A 23,610-nucleotide genomic window follows, 5' to 3' on the forward strand; every position below is an offset into this window, starting at 1 on the left:
GGTTTAAATTAGATTGGACTTTCGGAAAATGTGACTTGTCTTCAAAGTAATCATCAAAGCTGGATTAATTGGAATAAGTTTCGATTTTTGGAAAAACCTTGTATTGGTGCGGTCTGGAAAAGGGTTTAATAATTAATTATAGTATATTTACGTATGTACATCACAGCAATTTTTATTACAATATATTTACATTATTTACACATTACATCATCCATTCTGTACAAAATAACAAACTATTTATTTAATATTTGTTCTATTTCCTCTCCACTCTTTCCTCTCGTTTCTGGCACCGATACCAGGACTAAAGCAGCACCGAAGAGGTTGACAGCAGCGAAGATGTAGAATGTAGTGTACATGCCACAGGCGTTCGAGAGAGGGGCAAAAGCAGCCAGCTGGATAAAATTCATGACCCAGGATTGGGCCGTGATCATACTTATGAGCTTGCCCCTGATCTGCGAATGTAAGTTGTTGTTTTAATTTTATGCCATTCTTTCCTATTGGTAGCTTCGAGGCAAAACCGAATGTGGTCGTGATCCGTGCACCGGTAGGTACACAAGGTAGGTAAGTAAGTAATAAACGCATTTCCTGGCAACGATTTTCATAACAGTAACTTTACTTTTAGTCGCACTTTATAATACTTACACTATAAACGATTTATAGTATGATCGTATCGTATATCGTAAGAAGGTATTAAACCGAAGTTGATGGCCGATATCATTGTCCAGGATCTTGAACCTATCTGAGAGGTAGGGTGTATGAGAGGGCATGAACAGCTATTTAAAACGATGTTTGCAACTCTGCATCAAAATCAGAATGTTGACGGTCATTCTTGAATGTAAACAGTCCAAAAATAAGTAGAATAACTTAAGCTTGTTAAGATTCGGTTTCGTCCAAAAAATCATGTTTCGGTTTGGGCCAAAAAACGGCCGAACCTTTCGGCCGGGCCGAAACTTACGAAATGGGAATTCGTACTATGAAACTAAACTATGTGACAAAGACCATAAGTTGGGGAACAAGTAGGTCAACAATATTAATATACGTACTTATTTATGTATACAGAATGTTCAGGATGGCTTAGAATGCTACCAAACCAACTCAAGGTGTTCGTACGAAATCGCGTAGCTGATATACTCGAAATCACTGGCAGTTGGCCTTGGCGACACGTACCTACTAAGGATAATCCAGCGGATCTGGTCTCACGCGGAATTGATGCGGGTTCAATTGCTGCGGCTGATATTTGGTGGAATGGTCCAGCATTCCTACGTAATGACGAAGATGACTGGCCCAAAAATCACCACGCGAGCAGGGATAGTGATGAAGTTAAGGCTGAGATAATCACTGCTAATGTAGCGACCGACGCTACAATATCCCCTCTATCAGAATTGAATCTTACGAAGTTTTCCAAGTTTACTAAACTCAAACGAGTCACCGCTTACGTTCTACGGTTTATCAATAACGCACGACCGGGTAGTGTCAGAAATTCGGGATTTCTTAACGGGGACGGGGAGTCCGTTTCTACGCAGTAAAGCAGTGACTTGAGGGAAGAGCTGTTCTAACTCTACCTCACTCGGTGAAGCAGTACGACTGACTCGAAGTGACGTCAACTACTGTGGAACACATACGGGCTGAAACAATGCCACATACGGGCTGAAACATGCCACATACGGGCTGAAACATGCCACTAACGGAGCACACGGCTCACACGCACATGTTGGAACGAAACGCAAGGCTTCAGCGGGGACTGCGGCGAGACGGAGGCGACCTCTGTCTTAATTTTCGATCTAGCTAACGCTGTGACATTGCAATTTTTGAACATGTAACAAGCAACTGATTTTTCTATTTTTTTTATATGTACTTGTGTGGCAGAATACAGTACATTTCTATTTTTAAACAATTTTTTATTCTGCCTGGTCCTTCTACAATCCTGAACATGGTCTTCGATGCCAGATAATTATTTGAATCAGCGAGCTACGAGATATTAAGGACTAAGGACCGCCATTACGGCTGAGACAAAGAAGAAACGCAACGTGTGGAATATTTCCTGCGCATCCAACATACCGGCTTTCCAGTGAGGAGTGCAGCTTGAAACATCCCGAGGCGGCTATATCTTCATCCATCAGCTACGAATTTATCAACTGTTCTACCGTTATTCCGGAATACTACAATCCGACGACGTCAATAAGGAGTGAACAGGTTAAGAGGAGCTAAAAGTGAGTCCGTTCCTTAATATCTTGCAATCATTTACGTAAGAAGCATTAATAGCTATTTTTCAATAATATTCCTCTATTTGACACAATTTAGAAAGAAACTTATATTTAAAACCCTTTATTAGGCCTTTAAATAATAACCGTAACCTATTTTAAAAACTACGATACAAATAAATCATACTTTAAAACTCAAATATATCTCAATTACATAATTGCATAATAAGTGCATCGGTCGAGCGCTGATGAACGTTTTTTTGCCATATCTAACGGTACGCCCGGCCGACATAGGTACTTATCGCCATAACTTAGCCGGCTTGCTTATAGTAAACAACATCGGAGTAATTAACATTAAATTCGTAAGAAAGTGTTTTAGTTTACGTTCTCTCGTGGTGCTGGTGTTGTTAGTGGAACAGAGTGTTGAAAGTGCTAAGAAGGTAAATACTAAGTGCAATTTAAAATGAATGAAGCCTTGATTAAAGAGTTAGTTAAGAAGAGGGGTCATATTAAGTCGCGATTAACTAAATTTTCAGGTTATATACGCGAGTTAGCCGAAAAAGCATTGTGTGCGGCTCAGGTGACGGAACTGCAACTTCGGATCGCTAAATTAGAATGTGTTTACAACACGTATGACGAGATTCAAACCAAGTTGGAGTATATGGTTGAGGATGACGAGGCCCAATTAGACGAGAGGTCTGACTTCGAGGATTTGTACTACTCGTCAGTCGCGGCGGCTAAGGAATTGGTAACCATGCATACCAAGGTCGCGCCTAGCGATGGGGGTTCCGATAATAATACACGGCGTCATCCACATGTAAAATGTAAGTTACCTACCATTTCTTTACCCAAATTTGGAGGCTCGTATGATACATGGCTTGAGTTTCGCGACACATTTGATAGTTTGATTAATAATGACGACTCCATCGATGATGTAAACAAGTTTCATTATTTGCGGGCTTCATTAGAAGGCAGTGCCGCAGTAATTGTACAATCATTAGCATTGTCTAGTAGTAACTATAAAATAGCTTGGCAATTATTATGCGACAGATACAATAATAAGCGGTTATTAGTAAATAATCATATTAGGGCCATATTTAATATAAACCCAATTACCAAGGAGTCATCGACAGCTATTCGGCATCTTATAGACACGATATGCGAAAATATACGTGCGTTAGCGACCCTTGATGAACCAACCACCCATTGGGATACATTATTAGTGTATATAATATGTCAAAAACTTGACAATGTTACTAGACGTGAGTGGGAGGAGTTTGTGCCTAGTTGCGAAACAATTACTTTCGATGCTATCATACATTTCCTCAGCGATCGTGCGGATCTATTGGAAACCATGGCGATGGAGGACCTCGGACGTCGCGCGTCCTGGCCGCTCGCCGCCGGCGCCGGCGCTGTCCCTGCGGCGCACGCGCGCTCCGCCGTGCGACGGGTAAAGGAAAAATGTTTCGTAGGACTAGATGAACGTGAAACCGATACTGTGAGTAGCCCACTTTTTACATATGAATGTCCGTCATGTAAGCGTGGTCATTGGTTATTTGAGTGCCCCGACTTTCTCGCGTTATCTAATAAAGAACGTGCTGATAAGGTTCAAGGGATGAAAGTATGTTTGAATTGCTTAAAACCCGGGCACATAGCGAAGTATTGTAGGCGTGGTCCGTGCAAGTCGTGTTCATTACGTCATAGCTCGCTTATACATGTGGATAGGTTGCCGTCGAAGGCTCCAGTAGCAATGCCGGCGATACAAGTGACTCCCAGCAGTCCAAGCGAGCACGACGAGTCCGCATCTGAACCTGGCTGCAGTGCTAACCTGGACGTCTTGTTGCCGGCCCATCCTGCTTTACAGGGTCAAGTCATACTGTCTACTGCGCTAGTAGAAGTATATGATCGAGACGGTAAACCACATATGGCACGCGCATTTTTGGACAATGGATCATCACCTAATTTTATTAGAGCTGACTTTTGCAAAAAACTTAAGTTACCTATTAGGGAGGTAAATGCGTCTTTAATTGGCATTCAAAATATTAAGTCAAACGTACATAAATTATGTGACGCAAGGTTTTCATCGTTGTTTGACAAAAGTTTCAGCATGAAATGGTCATTTTACGTAGTTCCACAAGCTACATGCGACTTACCTTTACAAAAGGTAAATGTATCAATGCTAGGCATACCTGAACATTTAGTCTTGGCTGATCCTCAGTTCCACTCGCCGGCACCTATCGATATTCTTCTTGGTGCCGAGGTCTTTATGGAATTATTAGGTAGCAATAAAATTAAATTGGGACGAAACAAGCCCATAGTTTATGAGACCAAGCTAGGTTGGGTAGTGTCTGGTCGTAATGCGCATAACCTTAACTCTAAAAGCATTTGTTGCAATTTCGTTCAAATTAATAATCAAGATGATGAATTGACGCGTTTTTGGAAGTTAGACGAAGCAACAATAAAACCCGCGACGGCGTATTATACCAACGATGAACGGGCTTGCGAGGAACACTTTGTTAAAAATACCTCTAGGTTACCGGACGGTAGGTTTATGGTTAGGTACCCTTTAAAGCAGCCTGTATCTTCGTTGGGCGATTCTTACGAGCGGGCAAAACAATGTTTCCTGTCGTTAGAGCGCAGACTAGAACGGCAGCCACAATTGAAGTCTATGTACAAAGATTTTATGAACGAATACGAGACTTTGGGAGACATGTCCAAGGTTACTTCCAATGAGATAGTAGGAAACTTCTTGCCTTTTCACGGCGTGTTACGGCTGTCTAGTCTCACGACAAAGCTCCGGGTCGTGTTCAATGCTAGTGCGCGCACGTCTACCGGAGTCACGCTGAACGACATTCAGTACGTAGGACCTACTATTCAGGACGATCTCATAGCTATCTTGTTACGGTTTAGGCAATACCGTTTTGTGTACACGGCTGACGTGGAAAAAATGTATAGGAGGATAGTCGTGCACCCTGACGATAGGTATTTGCAACAAATCATTTGGCGCAATGATCCATCTGAACCTCTGTGCATATACAAATTAAATACGGTCACTTACGGTACGGCCAGCGCTCCGTTCTTAGCTGTTAGGTGCCTTAAACAGTTATCAATGGACTGCTCGGACCCTCGACTTACTGAAATCATTGCCCATGACTTTTACATGGATGACTTTTTGTCCGGGGCAGATACGGAGCAAGAAGCCACCAGCATTATAACTCAGGTCAGTGCAGTACTTAAAAGTGCTGGTATGAATTTACGCAAGTGGCGTTCAAATGAACCTAGGCTCATAAATGAACATAGTGACGATTCTAGAAATCTAAATCTAGGCAACTTGGACGAAAGCAAGACCCTAGGGCTAGGTTGGAAAAGTGGAGCCGATCTCTTGTATTTTACTATCGACTTAGGAAAAAACCCTGAAAAATTAACCAAGCGGGTTATCCTCTCCACGATAGCAAAAATATTCGACCCTTTAGGTCTTTTATCGCCGGTTGTCATTCAGGGTAAAATCTTGCTTCAGCTTCTATGGCTTTCACGAGTTTCTTGGGATGATGAAGTGCCTCAAGAGATTTCTCAAAAGTGGCATAGCATAACAATGTCTTTACCGGAATTAAACCATTTATGCATTCCGCGTAGTGTCGTAGGAATCCACGCGTCGCGAGTGGAATTCCACATTTTTACGGATGCGTCTCAATCTGCGTACGGAGCTTGCTTGTACGTACGTACTATCACTAACACAGGAGTAGTTACTCGGTTACTCATGGCAAAAAGTAGGGTAGCTCCACTTCGGCCGGTAACTATTCCCCGAATGGAATTATGCGGAGCTTTGATCGGAGCACAGCTTTACCAAAAAGGAATATCATCACTTCGCATGAAAGCAGACAGTTGTACATTTTGGACCGATTCCATGATCGTGTTAGGATGGCTTAGAATGCTACCAAACCAACTCAAGGTGTTCGTACGAAATCGCGTAGCTGATATACTCGAAATCACTGGCAGTTGGCCTTGGCGACACGTACCTACTAAGGAGAATCCAGCGGATCTGGTCTCACGCGGAATTGATGCGGGTTCAATTGCTGCGGCTGATATTTGGTGGAATGGTCCAGCATTCCTACGTAATGACGAAGATGACTGGCCCAAAAATCACCACGCGAGCAGGGATAGTGATGAAGTTAAGGCTGAGATAATCACTGCTAATGTAGCGACCGACGCTACAATATCCCCTCTATCAGAATTGAATCTTACGAAGTTTTCCAAGTTTACTAAACTCAAACGAGTCACCGCTTACGTTCTACGGTTTATCAATAACGCACGACCGGGTAGTGTCAGAAATTCGGGATTTCTTAACACTAAAGAACTTCATGCGGCTACGAATATTTTAGTAAAATTATCGCAGATAGAATCATTTCACTCATATGATGATGTTAAAAATAAAACCTTACTCAAAGCCAAAGACCCGCTTACAAAACTGAATCCTTTCGTGGATTCTGAAGGACTTATGCGTGTAGGCGGACGACTTAGAAACGGGCCTTTTAACTTTGATAAAAAGCATCCAGCTATCTTGCCGAAAGGGCATTTTATAACGGTGACATATTTCAATTCCGTTCACCTCATTTTGTTACACGCGGGACCTCAAGCCATGCTAGCATATGTAAAGTCTACCTATTGGCCAATCGGTGGTCGTACACAAGCTAGGTCAACGTATTACAAATGCGTCTTGTGCACTCGTATGCGCGGCGCAACTATAGCGCCACTTATGGGCAACTTACCCTCACCGCGAGTAACGCCAGGCTTTCCATTCGAGGTTGTTGGCGTAGATTATGCCGGTCCTATACTGGCTGCGTCTCGAAAGGGTCGTGGTAGTCAAACCATAAAGGTATACATCGTGATCTTTGTGTGTTTTAAAACGAAGTGTGTACACCTTGAGCTATGTAGTGACTTGTCTGCAGAAGGTTACATGGCATCGTTGAAGCGATTCGTTAGTCGCCGCGGCTTACCTTCTGATATATACTCCGACAATGGAACCCAGTTTGTCGGGGCATACAATGAATTAAAGAGATTCCTTACCAGTCATGCAAGGACGTTATCTGAGTCTGCAGCCAATGATGGCATTAGGTTTCACTTTGTTCCACCATATTCACCACACTTTGGGGGTTTGTGGGAAGCCGGGGTGAAATCCACTAAACACCACTTAATTAGAGTCTTAGGTAACTGTCATCTAACCTTTGAAGAAATTTATTGCGCACTGTGTCAAATAGAGGCCATTTTAAATTCAAGGCCGCTTACTCCTTTAACCAGCGATCCTTCTGATCTGCTACCACTTACTCCAGGCCATTTTTTAATCGGACGGCCACTCACAGCTCTTCCGACTCCCTGTCTGACAGAGATTCCTCCTTTGAGACTTACACGGTACCAGAGGATCGAACAATTGAGGCAACACTACTGGGTTCGCTGGTATAAAGAATATGTTTCTGAACTTCAGGAGCGAACCAAATGGAGGCAAGCCAAGGGTCAACTTGCAACCGATACCATGGTCGTCGTCAAAGAAGACAACCTCCCTCCAATGAAATGGAAGCTCGGCAGAATCGTTAGCGTCATCCCTGGATCTGATGGCATCAATCGTGTGGCCGACATCCGGACGTCGTCTGGGATCATCCGTCGTGCGTTCAGCAAAATATGTCCACTACCAGTCGAAAAGTAAATCTATGGTTGAAAGACCAACCTTTCAACGTGGGCGGGCATGTTGGAACGAAACGCAAGGCTTCAGCGGGGACTGCGGCGAGACGGAGGCGACCTCTGTCTTAATTTTCGATCTAGCTAACGCTGTGACATTGCAATTTTTGAACATGTAACAAGCAACTGATTTTTCTATTTTTTTTATATGTACTTGTGTGGCAGAATACAGTACATTTCTATTTTTAAACAATTTTTTATTCTGCCTGGTCCTTCTACAATCCTGAACACAGAAATTAAATGGTTTATTAGAAAACACAATTCCCCCGGTCGACGCAGTCTTAATATGTGTACCTATAAAAGCGGTTTTGTGACATTTTTTCAACCATTTTAACAAGTTTACAAAAGATTCGGTTTCGGCAATAAACATGTTTCGGACGGACACTACTTAATACTCAACAATAGGTGATAGAAGGTACAGCTTGGCAAAAAAGAGTAGAAATTAAAAAGTGGCAACACTGTAGTGTCGTCCCTTTCAAACCAATTTATATAAGAAAATGGGACGACACTACAGTAATGCTACTTTTTAATTTCTACTCTTTTTTGCCCAGCTGTAAGAGGAATGCACAACTAACCTGAATATTAAATATCTCCGTCATAAAGATATATGGAACGGGTAAAACGCCGAATGCGTACACGAACATCGCAGCAATGATAGCCAGCAGCGTCACCCACGCCGGCAAGCTGAAGCCAAAGTGCTGTAGCAGCAATACCGTCGCCAGGCAGACTTGTGAGCATACGGTCACGGTGAACGAGGAGCCGAGAATCACCTGGAGATCATAAAAATTGGTTAATAACCCAAAAAAACTGACTATGCAAAACAGTTGAAATGCCATTTAATGCTCTTCACCAGCAGTTCCTGTTTACCAAATTCCTTCCTAGAGCAAGTGTACTAGAAATAAAGAAATTACTATAGGAGTGCCTAATAATACCCATCATTATCAGTATTTGAAGAGTTGCCTCTATTTGCAGGATCAGGATCCCATCATCATACCCTTGATAATAACGAGAACAACTATGCAATATTCAAACAAAAGACGAAATTTTCTACTCGGTTCAACCGTTTTGGAGAAATCGGGAACCTTCTTCGAAATTTTGAGTCTGTTATAAGCATCTACATCGAATTAAAACTGTGAATCTTAGACCATAACGAACTCTGATCGGAGAGCTTAATGAAGATAAAAGAGATTCTGAGAAAATACTCTACCCGTCTGCCAATTCTCTCCATAACTATGATAGACGCAGTGGACCCGACCATCATGATGGTAGGGAAACTGATGGAAAGCAGCTCAGCGTCCAATGTCACCCCCGCGGCTTCGAGGATTGTGGATCCGTACGTCACCACTGCGAAGTTGCCGCAGAACGCCTGCGCTGATACCATGAGCGTCGCGATGATGTAGCCCTTGCGCCAGGCACGGTTCTTCACTGAAACATTTAATTTTATTTATGCCAAATCATAGCAACCAAGAAGCCAGCCATTACATTGATATTACAACACAACAAATGTATGAAGGACACAACCGTGCATTCCGTAACCCTGGGGTTAGAATTATGCTAAGTGAACTCTAACGGGGCGTTGACGCTACGCTGCACACCCCGCCAAACTCTCCGCTGGACGCTGGCAACTTAGGCCTTCCCTTAAAACTATAAATATTAACGAGTAAAGTAACTTACTAATGAACATCATAGACATAGACGGTAATGTCTTGTAATATTCGTCTTCTTTCCGCATTAAGTCCAATTCCTTCTGGACGGAACTGTCGTTAAGGTTGAGGCCTCTTAGGCTGGATATCACCTTCACTGCTTCCTATAAATATATAAAATAAAATGTATAAATAAAATCTAACTTTTGAAAACATCATAATCAGCTAAAAACTGTAAAAGCCGTCCACCAACCAAAAAACCAAATGATAACTTACGTCAAACTTCCCGATCTTCACCAGGAACCCAGGAGATTCAGGGCACATCATTATCAGGAAACAGGATAGAAACGGACCTCCAACCACTATGTATAAAACAGTATAGTAGTCTAAATACGCTCCCAAGACGTACATGAGGAATATCCCCAGGTTATGGAAGTATATCAAGAGAGAGCCTAATAGGCCTCTTATGTTGTCCTGGCTAATTTCTTTGGTGTACATGGGGATGACGTTGAAGCAACCTCCAGCCGCTATACCGCTGCATACCCTTGCTATGATAAGAGTGATATGGGTTGGACAGCATAGTTTGAGCAACCAGGATATCTGAAAATGAAATTTTAGTAACTAAGTACAAAGTACTACGTGGGGTTGAAGGGTGTATGGACTTTGGAAGTTGGTTCATTTCACTGTCTTCTCATCTCATTTGCTTTTGAAAAGTTACAGTCAATCAAGGTATAATTTTAAAATTTATTTATATGTAGAAGGTTCAGTATCACGCTACTCTCCGCTTTGATGGTAGCCGCTTAAACCATTTTCTACCCTCCGATGTAGAGTCGTTGGTTATTTGAAAAATCTTTGTTGATGTTGTGCAACCTCTAAATGTTGTCCGATTTTAATTTTTTTTAACGTATAATATTTTTTTATCAGTTAGAACAAGAATTCGAGCAAAGTCAGATGAAAATCGAAAATTCGGAAAAATGAAACACCCTAACAAGCCTATGAAGTATTTGAACAAATTAAATTATTTTTCAGAAAATATTTTAATTTGTTTTTATCAAGTAGAAACACTACTATATAAATTATAAACTGAAATAAATGTCATATACTAAGAAAAAGTGACCAAGGCCTCCAGTGCCCCAGGCTGGAATCGAACCAGCGTCCTCTGCTATCGCGGCAGGTGCCTGAACCACTCGGCCACCGGGCCACAGCGACATTAGTCAAATTTTCCAAGTATATGCACTTCCTACTGAAGGCTTGTGGCGCCCCCTGGCCATCTCTAAGGTAGAACAGTATGGTTCGAACCTTCTATCTGGATCATTCTCATGATGATACCGAGCTAGCGAGAGAGATGGCGCTGCCAATCAATACTATGAAGTATTTGAACAAATTAAATTATTTTTCAGAAAATATTTTAATTTGTTTTTATCAAGTAGAAACACTACTATATAAATTATAAACTGAAATAAATGTCATATACTAAGAAAAAGTGACCAAGGCCTCCAGTGCCCCAGGCTGGAATCGAACCAGCGTCCTCTGCTATCGCGGCAGGTGCCTGAACCACTCGGCCACCGGGCCACAGCGACATTAGTCAAATTTTCCAAGTATATGCACTTCCTACTGAAGGCTTGTGGCGCCCCCTGGCCATCTCTAAGGTAGAACAGTATGGTTCGAACCTTCTATCTGGATCATTCTCATGATGATACCGAGCTAGCGAGAGAGATGGCGCTGCCAATCAATACTATGAAGTATTTGAACAAATTAAATTATTTTTCAGAAAATATTTTAATTTGTTTTTATCAAGTAGAAACACTACTATATAAATTATAAACTGAAATAAATGTCATATACTAAGAAAAAGTGACCAAGGCCTCCAGTGCCCCAGGCTGGTACCGAACCAGCGTCCTCTGCTATCGCGGCAGGTGCCTCATAGTATTGATTGGCAGCGCCATCTCTCTCGCTAGCTCGGTATCATCATGAGAATGATCCAGATAGAAGGTTCGAACCATACTGTTCTACCTTAGAGATGGCCAGGGGGCGCCACAAGCCTTCAGTAGGAAGTGCATATACTTGGAAAATTTGACTAATGTCGCTGTGGCCCGGTGGCCGAGTGGTTCAGGCACCTGCCGCGATAGCAGAGGACGCTGGTTCGATTCCAGCCTGGGGCACTGGAGGCCTTGGTCACTTTTTCTTAGTATATGACATTTATTTCAGTTTATACCCTAACAAGCCTTCTTGAGGTTCTTGTCAAACTGTGTAAGAATGTCCTATAATATTTATTTATTTATTTCCTGGCAATTATCAGGCGTGGATATATGCGAACAATTGAACATGTTCTGATTTATTCTAAGGTGTTGCGTTTTAAAAGAACTCACCGCGTGTGGAACTGTAATACACATTATCCCCGTTTTCCTACCATACTTGTCAGCTATGTAGGCGTACATCGGTATCCCTATCAGGGCACTAATTGGCATGAGGCTGGCCACTATACCCATAGTATAGTCAGATAGCGGACCCGCAGGTGAGGCATTAGACTGCAGCACTTTTGTCATGGGCGAGATCCAGCCAGCTTGCAAGCCGTAGGTTAAAAGCGAGGAGTTTGCTGAAACATACTCTTGGTTATTTATGATCGTCTGGTACTTGGGATCCTTAAAAAAATTACATTATCCTATCCCGGATGATACGCCGGTATAGTGAGGTAGGAAGTAGGATGAGTGGATGCTTTGTTTGTGAGGAGGAGGCTTATACATATGAGGAATATATCCAAAACTAATCGTCTGATTTCGTTTCTGTTTTCTTGTAAAGGATTTTTGATACACCGGCGATGGTTTTTGGATAGTTTTTCAAAAGGCGCTATTATAATTTCAATCATGTGAGATGACAGTGATCCTTAATCCTTATTGTATATTGTAGGTACATATATACATTAATTACATTATATAGGTATACATACCTATTGTTTATTCACTGCCAAAACATTGATTTATCTCTTCGATTACTCTGCTCAAATGTTAAGTACATAAAATGTAGTTAGTGTCTTATTAGATTTTCTTACCGATGATTGCTACAATCCATTGCATATATGTGTGTCCCTTCCTCTCTTCAGGTTGGGGCATCATTTTGAATTCCATTTTCCACTTAATTTGTGTTATTTTTTCACGTAACACTATGTTCAACTATTAATACAGCGGTTTATTTTTGTTCGTTAGTTAATAGTCAGTCAATTAGCCAGTACAAACTCTTTTATAAATACTAACTACACTTATTACCAGACATCGTAAATTTTATAGCATTTTCGGTGCAGTGGAGTGGTGTTAACGGAATTGGTATAAACAATTCCAATCCTAATGATTTATTACATAATTAGCGTTAATTACGTTAATATTAACCTTAATTTACTATTTCAGTTGGAATTATCTATACCAATTCCGTTAACACCACTCCGCTGCATCAAAAATGCAATAAAATTTACGATGTCGGCTTATTACTATGTGTTTGCTGTTTCACACCTTACATAATGTTGTGGTTTCCACGTGTTTCGTATTATAAATATAAAGCCTTTCTAGTTACAGGGTTGCTAAATGCGACATCCACAATATTATTTCGCACATCTATATGATTTTTCCTGTAGGATTGTATTCTTATTTCGTGCCAATCTACCCCATCGATGGGGTAGATTACCTACAAGATCGTTACCTATTAATTGCAGTACCTATGCTCAACAAGTTAGGGATATAAGTAAGTCTTAACTTTTACTGTAAGTACAGAATCTCAAGTCATTTTTGATTCAAGTGTGGACTAAATGCGCTTAAAGGCAGAGGCCCAATTACGTTTCCTCACACGTGAAGAAACACTGACGTATTCGTATTGTATAGGTACTATATCCACTCCACACCCATCAAACCAACATAGTTAGTTACCTACTAACAGAAACACCCTTTGGTGGCATTTGTGTCTTTGCTCCTCCTCCTTAGTCGTACACTCTTGTCAGAGTGGTCGTGGTTATGGGTTGTCCTTTCCTATGTTTATTGCGGCTGTTGCGATACTCCTCCACCTCTCTCTGTTTGTGGCACTCCGAGCACACTCAGTCAGGGAACATTTCGTCGTGGACTTTATGAGATCCGTCCACCTTGTTGGAGATCGGCTGCGAGAACGTTGACCTTCCACTCTACCCTGCACTACCAACCGCTCCATCTACTTTTCGTTGCGGATGATATGTCCAAACATTTTCAGTATTCTCACTTGCACAATCGACGAAAGTCTTTGCTTGACATTTAACTCTTTTAGGATGGAGAGATTAGTACGGCGAGCAGTCCATTTTATTCTCAGCCACCTATTAGTGTCTTTGCTATAAGGTGTAATTACCAGTTAACAAGGGCGGACTATTCGCCTAATGCACACGCTGCCCAATGGGTGAAGAATTTAGATATCGTATTGTAAATTTTGTAATTGATAATTAGCGACTCTGTAAATGCCATACGAATAAATAAATAAGGGCGGACGATGGTACAGTCGCCATTAAATACATCGGAGCAGGCGAGGTGCTCAAAAATATCTGAACACGCACTGTAGCGCCTTGACAATACGGGCGTGTTCAGATATTTGTTAGCACCTTGGCCGCTCCGATATACATATCTAATGGCGACTGTAAAAGCCCCACCCATTTTCTCATGACCTAGCGCGCGATACCGACGACGCATTTAACGGTCATAATCGTTTTGGGGACTGGCCCATGCCAATCGCTATCGCTCCGTAGCGAACGAAACGCAACTGTCACTGTCACACATAATCACTGTAATATGGAAGAGCAATAGAGAGACACAAAGCGATTCGATGGCGAAGCGCAAGCGATTGTCACCTTGGCTAGGCCGCCTGTTCAATGTATGTACATTTTATGCAGTTCTAAATTTTTACATCCCCAATAGAAGTTAATTCGTGTTGTAATGAAACTAAAATTTTAAAAGGTAACTCATTTCTTTCTATCAATCGACGGAATATATTTATTTTGCAGTATTAACATCCCTATTGTGATGGACATTCGCAAATATTAAATTAGATAAAACGTTAACAGAAAGTACAGAATTGTCGCCGATACTGTCGTTGGTAAAATAAAATATTTACTCAACGTCATACTTGTGATCTCTACGCAAGTAATGTGATAATATTTATTTTATTTTTATTTAACATTAGATACAAGAACACACAATTTCTATCATTGTTGTAACGTAGCCGTAGGACGAAGCCAAGGTGACAACCAAACAAACACAAATAGAAAAGTAAATAATTTATAGAAATAACCATGCGGCAATTCGTTCGCATTTGTCATTTCAATATCGCATTTGTCCTACATTCGTTTACTTTTCGATAGGTGTTAACGATTTAAACCAGGGCTCGGAACCGGTATTGAAATACCTGTTAATATCGTTCCAAAACCGTTATATTATTTCGTTCATAAAAAAACCGGTTAATTTATGAAACGCGAACGAAATAATTACGTTCTCTCTCCTAACCGGTAAGAAGAGGGAACGGAACTTAATGGTTGTCAGGGAACGATATAACACCGGTTACTCTTGGCTTTCGGAGACTCTCGGTTAAACTCGTTGTCATACGTAAAAGAGATAGCAATACTTACTCGTACTATCTCGCTTCGATATTTTAAATTTTACCGGTTAATTTCGTTCTACAAAAACGGAAGGCGAACGAATTAGGCACAAATCAGTATCTTAATAGAACAGTTCTTTAACCGGTAACCGCAAACGGAAACGAAATTCTTTTCGTTCCCGGGTGAATGGACGAAACCGGTTTGAAAAATAAAACGGTTTCCGAGCCCTGATTTAAATTATGCCCAGAACCCAAAATACGTTACAATACAATACTTACCTACTCTTCATTGCACACCTCAATAAAACAGTTACAAATCACAATCTTACAAGTAGATGTAACACAAATCTTAGGTTAACAGGTCTTATTGCTTTAGAGCGATCTCTTCCAGACAAACTTTGGGTAGAGGATAATCCATAATTGACTGGGTGATATAAAGAAGTTTTATTTATTTTTTAGGTATTAGTTTTAGTTATGTAGCAGGGATGTAACGGATGTGGTTTTATCGGAACCGAAAACGGAAACAGATGTTTTCAATTTAGTTTAACGGAACCGAAAACGGAAACGGAACCGAAAACGTAAACGGAACCGAAAACGGAACCGGAACCAGAATCGGAGCCTGACTTTTTAACGATGTAGTCGTTTTCCCCTTTCTAGAACCTAAACCTTTAGACAAAGTTTACATTACACTTAGCCGTGTCCCCACTAACTTCATCAAAATAGTTCCAAATCGAACTTGATTTCGGCTTCATTGTGCGTTTTTTTACACACTAACATTCACTACACACACTACACACAGTCAGTAGTCAATACGATTTTAATTTTAATAAAATAATAAACGTTATTTCTATTTCTATTTCTAATAAACACGAATAAAACAAAGTATACAAACAAACAACAAATTAGCGTAGCACGTGGCAAGCGGGGCGATGAGCGAATGACTGGTATGAACCTGTTTGTTTTTGATGTACGCCGCCGCCGCGCGAAGCATTGACATCCGTTATAACTTCCGTTTCAAACATAACGGAACCGGAACAGAAACGGATGTGTAATACCAAACGGAAGTTCCGCCTTAACGGAAACGGAACCGGAGCTCCGTAACATCCCTGTTATGTAGGTAGGTAGTTTTAATTTTAACCTTTTGAACGCCAAACGGCGCATCCATTTGCCGTGCCACTGACGCCACGGGGGTAAAATTTAGTTTTGTGAATAAATTAATAATGCCAACCTAAAAGTGGGGTGTTTTTCAGTAGATTTTCATCAAAAAACGATCGACGTCAAATGCCGTCTTTAGCGTCGTTGTCACGATTTTGCGTTGACGTCAATTGCCGTCTGTGGCGTTTACAAAGGTTAAGTTACTTTTAATTGTAAGTTTGATATTACATAATTATGTTTATGGTTTTAAATTTAAAAAAAGATAGATACGTTATCTTAACTGATAAGCAAATGAACTAAGAGATAAATAAATTAATACAAATATAAAGAAGAGTATATTAAAATAAACATTCATAGAGATAAGTCAAGTAGGTAGCTAAAAATAACTGAGCAAATAAATATAATGTTGGGACTCATGAGAAAGACAAATGTGACTTGACTTGAGGAACTCTCAGTGTTAGACATAGTAGTCTTCATACAATATCGATGCAAATTCGTGAGGCACTTCCCAGTTTCTATAGAGATAGGCACATAATTCGTCTGAGGGTCACAAGCCCACAGAATAACTCGCAGATGTAAGCCAAGGGGGCAAACAGAAAACTGTGTTCACGTGTTTCCTGTAGACATACACAAGAGTTAAGGGCTATAAAGGTTAATTTTCTTATTTAAAGGTACTCCTTTTAGAGAACTATGATAAAATCATTACCTACATGCCCACAAGCTGTTAACTATTGTGACACCAGTACGGTTACCATCAGTTTGTCACTGACATAAACGCCGTCGAGAACGTAATTTACTTTCTATACATCCCGTTTGCACTAATATGCGAGTGCGAGCGAGATGTATAGAAAGTAAATTACGTTCTCGACGGCGTTTATGTCAGTGACAAACTGATGGTAACTGTACAGGAGAGAAAACTAGTGTGTTCGCGCGAACTGTACATTTTTCTCTCCTGTGGGCAGTAGTTAACAGCTTGTGGGCATGTAGGTAATGGTTTTATCATAGTTCTCTAAAAGGAGTACCTTTTCACGTGGATAAGGGTTAAATAAGAAAATTAACCTTTATAGACCTTAACTTTTGTGTATGTGTACAGGAAAGACGTGAACACAGTTTTCTGTTTGACCGGATACCGGACGTTGTGGGTCCATCAGAGTTATGTCACTTCACTGAGATCATCTTAGAAGTTGATAGTAATTTTTGAAATCCTTTACCTATGATTGCAGCAATCCATTGCCAGTACGTGTGTCCTTTCCTTGCTTCAAATTCTGCTTTTTCCTACAATTTAATTAATCCCATTTTTAAAACTAATTGCTCCTTTGTCCTAATTAAATAATTCTTAGTAATTTTCACTAGACCACACTGGACAACTATCGCTTCATGAAAGCAGAGAATTTGTACAAGCGGGTATAGTTAATTGTGATTTATTTATATCAAACCATCCTATTGTGTGTGTAACTTAGGTAATCATAGCAAAACATTGTTAGATGTATAGATCTACAATCAATATTTATTCATAAATGCTGGGCTCTGACGTACTTTCGGGATAGTTGCATTTATTTAGTTACTATATTGCACAATAGAATATCAGCACTTTGTCATACCAAAGAGAATAGATAATATAGAGGGGTCCTGTCATAGTAAATTTTGTAGTCACAGTACATTTACTGCCATCTATCGACACACGACTAAAACTCAAAATGAAAACGTATAAAATTATCAAAAAAATGTATATATACCTATGGATAAATGATTTATTATTTTCATATCATTTTGACCCATGTTCATTCACTGTGGATGATGTTGTAGCGGGCTACGCGCTACGGACTACGGCGTAGCACACGTAGCGCTCTAGCGCTGCTTATACCAACCACGATATATCCTAATGTCGAATAGCTCTCTAGAGTCAGGCCAAGCTAATTCTTCAGCGATTTTGATAGTACTTTGCTTTTGTATCTCATTCAGCTGTAAACACGAATCATTTTTGACTAGAAGTATACTAAATTAATTGGCAATGGACGCAATTGTGTACAGCGACCGACCAAATATGTTGGTTTTTCAGGGATAATCATCATGTGAACCGATTTCAACTTTTTTATTATTACATAATAAAATAATTATCACAGAATAAAACAAGTTTTATTTCAGAAATATTTACAGAAACTTATTACTACTAACTATTACATAGCTATTTATTATATCTTTGTAGCGTTGTTACGGTAGATTTTACAATTCAACAACAAACCACGTAGCTTGGGTAGTTAAAAGAAAAGTCTGCAACGATTTTGATAACAGTGTTATTTATGTATACTACCTATACGTCGTAACGTAATTTCATAGAAGTTTGACGTTTAAAATAACACTTGCACTGCGTGTGCTATCAAAATCGTTGCAGACTTATCTCGGTCTGACCTAATGTAGCAATGGTTACAGCTCCTTGCATAGTAAACCTCTTGCATTCCGCTTTCTTAAGAAGATTGTGGACGGCCGTTTCTCCATATAAACTATAGTAGGAGATAAAAGTTTTTACTAAACGACTGCGCGACCGGCGACGGCGCCGGCCGCAACCATAGGTGAGAACGAAAGGTCCGATCGCTGTCTCGCCCCAACCTATGGTTGCTGCCGCCGCCGTCACCAGTCGCGCAATGTCGTGGCCGAGCCGTAAGAGTGCGGAGCTTAAGCCTTGCTGCATTACCCAAGCTGTGCGGTACATTTAAATCTAATTTGCTAAAATAACACATTTTTGTAATTAATTCTAGATAGACTTTAGGCAGATTGCATTGAGAGTATAACTCAGCTGACACACAACTACCTACTTTAGAACCTTAATATGTAATAGGAATAAGAAATGAGTATTTGGAGTATAAACTATGGGCGTTTATAAATATAACCAAGAAAACCCATTAGGGCTTGTGTACAAATCACGCGAGGTTCGATAGGGGGGGGTGGGGTCACGAAAAAATCACGACAGATCACGTTGGGGGAGAGGGTATTTTTCTCTTTAGTCTTTAGGATAAAAAATTACATGTGAGGTTATGTGGGCGAGGGGGGGTAGCCAAAAACCTCACGAAATATCACCAAGGGGTGAGGGGGGGTCAAAAAGTGGCCGAAAACACCTCGCGTGATTTGTGCACCACAAAGGCTGACGCGTATACCGCACGAATGTAAATTTGAGACTGAATTGATTATTTTGTGCTTTGCGGTGTCTTCGTGTTTTGACTATACCTACACTTTCTAAAAATATGTACATGATGTTTAATAAAAAACGGAACGGACGAACTTTGTCAGTTTAACAGGACGTGGCGAACGGTCCGGCTCCAGGCCGAAGCGGCCGACACTTCAGTTTCCTATTAGAAAGCATCACGTGTTCACCAGTCATAGAAAACAAAGTGTCGAAAGCCTCGGCCCAGACCCGGGCCGTTCTAGCATGAGTTAGTCTCAAAACTCTGTTCAATTGCTGCACAGATTGCAACAAGCCGCAATTAGAACAATCCATATCCAAACTCTACATCACGTTCCAATGATGTCCAAACGACTTTTCGATTGTCTCTGGGAATATGTTAGTGCCAGAAATGTCCAGAAGATTCCTTCAAATTCTTAGTCTTCAAGTTCAAACTGAGACTCTAACCAATATCGTATGGATGGTGGAGATATGCGCGCAACCACGACAGGGCAGGGGTCTTTGTAACTGCAGGGCTCGTGCACCCACCCAGAAATTATGCCCCATAATCCGTCTGAAGACAGCACTGGTGCACCAACGTCGGGCTGTTGACGAAAATAAATTAAATTGATGACGTTTGGAAACTGTTTAACTGAGACTTAAAAATTCAAATCAAAGAAAGGAACTTTGGTACGGATCGTGATACAAGTTCAATAGGTACCTACATAAATATCTTGGCATTAAGCGCATCATTTCAATGATCGATCTTACCAAGCAGAGAGTGTGGAACCGCTTCAAAGGCCGCAGACAGAAGCTGTTCTGTGTAAGCTCTTGCAGGCGCTGGCTCAGAGCCCGCCAGCACTGCTTCCACGGCAGCACCCGCTGTGTTGACACTCGCATGCTGGTGTGCTGCTGCCGTTCTTTCGCGTCAGCTGGGAGGGCTTTCCCGTCCACCTGTGTTAACAAAATTACTCATACTGAAGCTTGAGCTTGAGAAGCGCTTGTGCCCGGTAAGATCATGCTACTTTCAATCCGAAGGTCGCGGGTTCAAACCCCGGCTCGTATACGCGAGGAAGAAGAAGAAGAAGACTGGAATAAGTCCTATTAAGAAATTTAAGAATAAGAGGTGTCTTAGTAACTTACTAATAGTAAGACACAAAATAATAAAAAACACTTACAATCAGCCGCGGCCAGTACATCGTCAAAAACTTGCTGATTTCCACCCTCCCTTTCCTCTCTGTCAAGCTAATGGGATGGATGGAAGGACTGAGATCCGCCGGCTGCGCTAGACGCAGCATGGCCAGGTCGCTTTCTGGCTTGCCGGGCATATACGACGGGTGGATCACGATCTGCTGCAACGGCATTAGGAGGCCACCACGCTTGCAGTTTACGGAGCCTAGACGTACTCTGTACAGTTTAATCGATTCTCGAACGCTGAAAGAATTAATTTGGTGACAATGTGCGGGATGGACAAGAATGTCTAAAGGTTACAACCTACAGGAATTGACCCTTATATATACAAATATATAAGGGTCAATACATAACTATCAAAATTGACACTACGAATAGCAAGTTCGCGGACACCTAGTGACGCTTGTGTCATAGACCAAAGGAAACAAACAAATATTCGCGAATGTGTTAACTGAGCAGCGACATACCTGAGAACTTACGAGTAATTTATGTTTATTTGACACAAACGTCTTTGGTATTAAGTACCTATAATAGGTATAAGGACATAAATTGCTCTTAAAATGGCTAACGAGGCAGTCAATCTTTTATAACATGTTCGGAATTTTCCATAATCTTTTGTTATTGCATTGTCTAGCCTGTGAGTTTAATCCGGTTCGTCACTTATTTTTGAAAATATCGTTGCTTTACATTTTAAACTGAGCAATCCTCCCTAAAGTCCCTAATGTCGATACGTACTTGTTAAACACCCCAGCAGCACTCAGCACCCACCGCTTATCCACCAACACGCCAGTAGCGTAGTGCGAGCCCATGCGGAGCACAGACGCCACGAATGGATATGTGGATATATCGTCTTTCTTGTTTGGCTCCGGGCTGCCGATACTCTCTTCGCTGCTACTCGGGTATTTACAGTCCCTCTTGTGTAGCTTCTTGGGGTATTTGGGTATAGTATCATCTAGTATGTTCACTGAAATGTTAAGTGTGCTATCATTAAGTTATGATCTGAAGCGTGGACTAGTTTCCAACTCTTCTTGATTATCAATAAGAAGTAAATTGAATTGTCAACTTTAATATCTCTCAACACAGTCATCATACATATTTATAAACATACCTTCATCCTGATATCCTTCTTTGAAAATATAGTTATCAGTGTTATTACCAAAATTACGGCCGTCATCAATTACGTTATTAATGTTATCATCAACATATATTCTTTTAGGTCTAGCTTTATCTGTTCTATTGTACACATAATCATCTCCATTTGAGATATCGTCATCACTATAGTCATATCTGTAATCGTAATCTTCTTCAGTAAAAATGCTGTTTAAAAGAAGTAAAAATCCGAGATATTTAATCATTTTACACTCAACTTTAAAATAAATATTTGACTGAGCCTATACGTATTCTACGCAGGTCCTCTATTGACTGAGCGAACCTCTGATATTTATGACGTTTGGACTAGATAAAACAACAAACTAAACATATCCATTGTTGTAAATTCGTGAGGAACAATAGATCTATGTACAATGGTTGTTTGGCTATGACATGTATTTGGAAGCCGATAACGATACCAGGTGCAGGCATCATTGTCTAACATTTCGTCTATAGAGCCCAGATTTGGTAGCCTAAAATACGACTTCGTAAACATAAGTAAAGAACCACTGTAATCTCTGTAAGTGCAGTCGAGATTATGTTTGCGAACAATACAATTGAGACCTACAAATAGTGTAGGTATATAATTTTAAGGACAGCTATGAATATTGCCATTCTTTTCGTCATCTACCTATATTAGAGGTATTTGCTATAGGTAAATCATTATTGAAGTCGCTAACTATTAGGACAGTTTCACATTAACAGTATGGTTCTGACTCCGTCATATCTCCTGCTCCGCTATTATAGGATTTCATAAATTGCCCCGTAACCGGTAAAATAGGATACCTACTCCTTTAAGGTTTCATTTCACCCTTCATTTGCGAGTATATCCTGCAACTGTCACATGTATCAGGCGCGCCTTAACGAAGATTCACGCTAGAACTGCTTTCTATAGGAAGCATCACCGATCACCTATTATTGAAAACAAAGTGTAGGACACCACGGCCCGGACTCGAACCGTCCCAGCGCGGAGCGTGGGTATTTTTATTTATTAGCAGAGTAGATAAGGTACCTACAACAACTCTTAGGACAACCCTGGCGTATAGCTGATGTCCTTGCTAGGTATAAAAGATATTCCCACTTACAACGTCACGACGTGATGATAGTGCTAAGGATAGAAAGCTGCAAGAGTTACAAAGATTGTTGTTTTTCAGCGTCTGCCCCAATGCAAACCCAAAACAAACTCAACTAACTTATTACGTTTGATATTATTGCACGATAAGCAATGTTTATTATTTATCCAACACATTGCACCATTGTTTCCGCTTTACTTTCCTAAACAAAGCACTCATTGGTTATGAACATTTTTTCACTAAACAGTTGAAAGTGACCACATCGTTTTACAGTTTACTTCAGTGCGGTTACTCAAAATGCTAAAGCTTTTACTGTTATTAGTGATTGTTGTTTTTGCTGTTGTCATATTTTTATAGGATGTTTATAACCTCGCAAGATTCTCAAATACAGTTTAATATGTTACGTAGACTTTTAAATTATTTTGTAGGTTTAATGGTTATTATAAGTTATAGGGATATTGAATGTGGTAAGTCTTGGCCCTATTTGACTTCAGAAGTCGCAGGTGACGTGACTGTTTAACATTCGTCATGTCACCCTAAGGATGGCTCATACTCGAACGGTCCACGATGAGGCATTTAACACTTCAGTTTTCTTAAAAAAAGCATCACGCCATCACGGGTGACCACCCGTCACAGAAAACGAGGTGTCGAATGTCGGATGGCTCGGCCTGGACCCGGACCGTCACGTGGCCTTCCTTAGTCCGTAGTAGTCATCC

At 40.7% G+C, this 23,610-nt stretch overlaps 3 protein-coding genes across 5 annotated transcripts in view; 2 read left to right on the forward strand and 1 right to left on the reverse strand.

Moving 5' to 3' along the window:
- The first annotated feature begins 220 nt into the window (after positions 1–220).
- The window catches only part of LOC134800554 (trypsin-6-like), a 43,024-nt gene continuing 19,634 nt past the window's right edge, over positions 221–23,610 (forward strand). The window contains exon 1 of one of the 3 annotated variants that reach the window (XM_063773042.1): positions 221–460. In XM_063773042.1, coding sequence (XP_063629112.1) covers positions 355–460 — 106 coding nt within the window. In that variant the 5' untranslated portion in view covers positions 221–354. Of the gene's footprint in view, positions 461–23,000; positions 23,362–23,610 lie in introns of those variants that run through there. The other 2 variants (XM_063773041.1, XM_063773043.1) reach the window with 2 other exon arrangements.
- On the forward strand, positions 2,443–8,017 carry LOC134800501 (uncharacterized). The gene is made up of 2 exons (XM_063772971.1): positions 2,443–3,699; positions 7,681–8,017. Exons 1-2 carry the CDS (start codon positions 2,665–2,667, stop codon positions 7,897–7,899), a joined length of 1,254 nt encoding a protein of 417 aa, XP_063629041.1. The 5' UTR covers positions 2,443–2,664; the 3' UTR covers positions 7,900–8,017.
- LOC134800573 (kallikrein-6-like) lies at positions 18,514–22,879 on the reverse strand. The gene is made up of 5 exons (XM_063773062.1): positions 21,781–22,879; positions 21,408–21,636; positions 20,660–20,915; positions 20,253–20,435; positions 18,514–20,086 (listed from the first exon to the last, which is right to left on the reverse strand). Exons 1-5 carry the CDS (start codon positions 22,025–22,027, stop codon positions 19,919–19,921), a joined length of 1,083 nt encoding a protein of 360 aa, XP_063629132.1. The 5' UTR covers positions 22,028–22,879; the 3' UTR covers positions 18,514–19,918.

This window comes from Cydia splendana, chromosome 20 (genome assembly GCF_910591565.1).
Source record: "Cydia splendana chromosome 20, ilCydSple1.2, whole genome shotgun sequence".
Classification (NCBI taxonomy): domain Eukaryota; kingdom Metazoa; phylum Arthropoda; class Insecta; order Lepidoptera; family Tortricidae; genus Cydia; species Cydia splendana.

Excerpts from the sequence above, each read along its gene's own strand:
- LOC134800501 (XM_063772971.1), top strand. The coding sequence starts at position 2,665 with ATGAATGAAGCCTTGATTAAAGAGTTAGTTAAGAAGAGGGGTCATATT. Across the intron at positions 3,700-7,680 it reads ATGAACGTGAAACCGATACT|GAGCGAACCAAATGGAGGCA; the intron begins GTGAGTAGCCCA and ends TCTGAACTTCAG.
- LOC134800573 (XM_063773062.1), bottom strand. The coding sequence starts at position 22,027 with ATGATTAAATATCTCGGATTTTTACTTCTTTTAAACAGCATTTTTACT. Across the intron at positions 21,637-21,780 it reads AGAAGGATATCAGGATGAAG|TGAACATACTAGATGATACT; the intron begins GTATGTTTATAA and ends TTAACATTTCAG. Across the intron at positions 20,436-20,659 it reads TGTACTGGCCGCGGCTGATT|GTGGACGGGAAAGCCCTCCC; the intron begins GTAAGTGTTTTT and ends TTGTTAACACAG.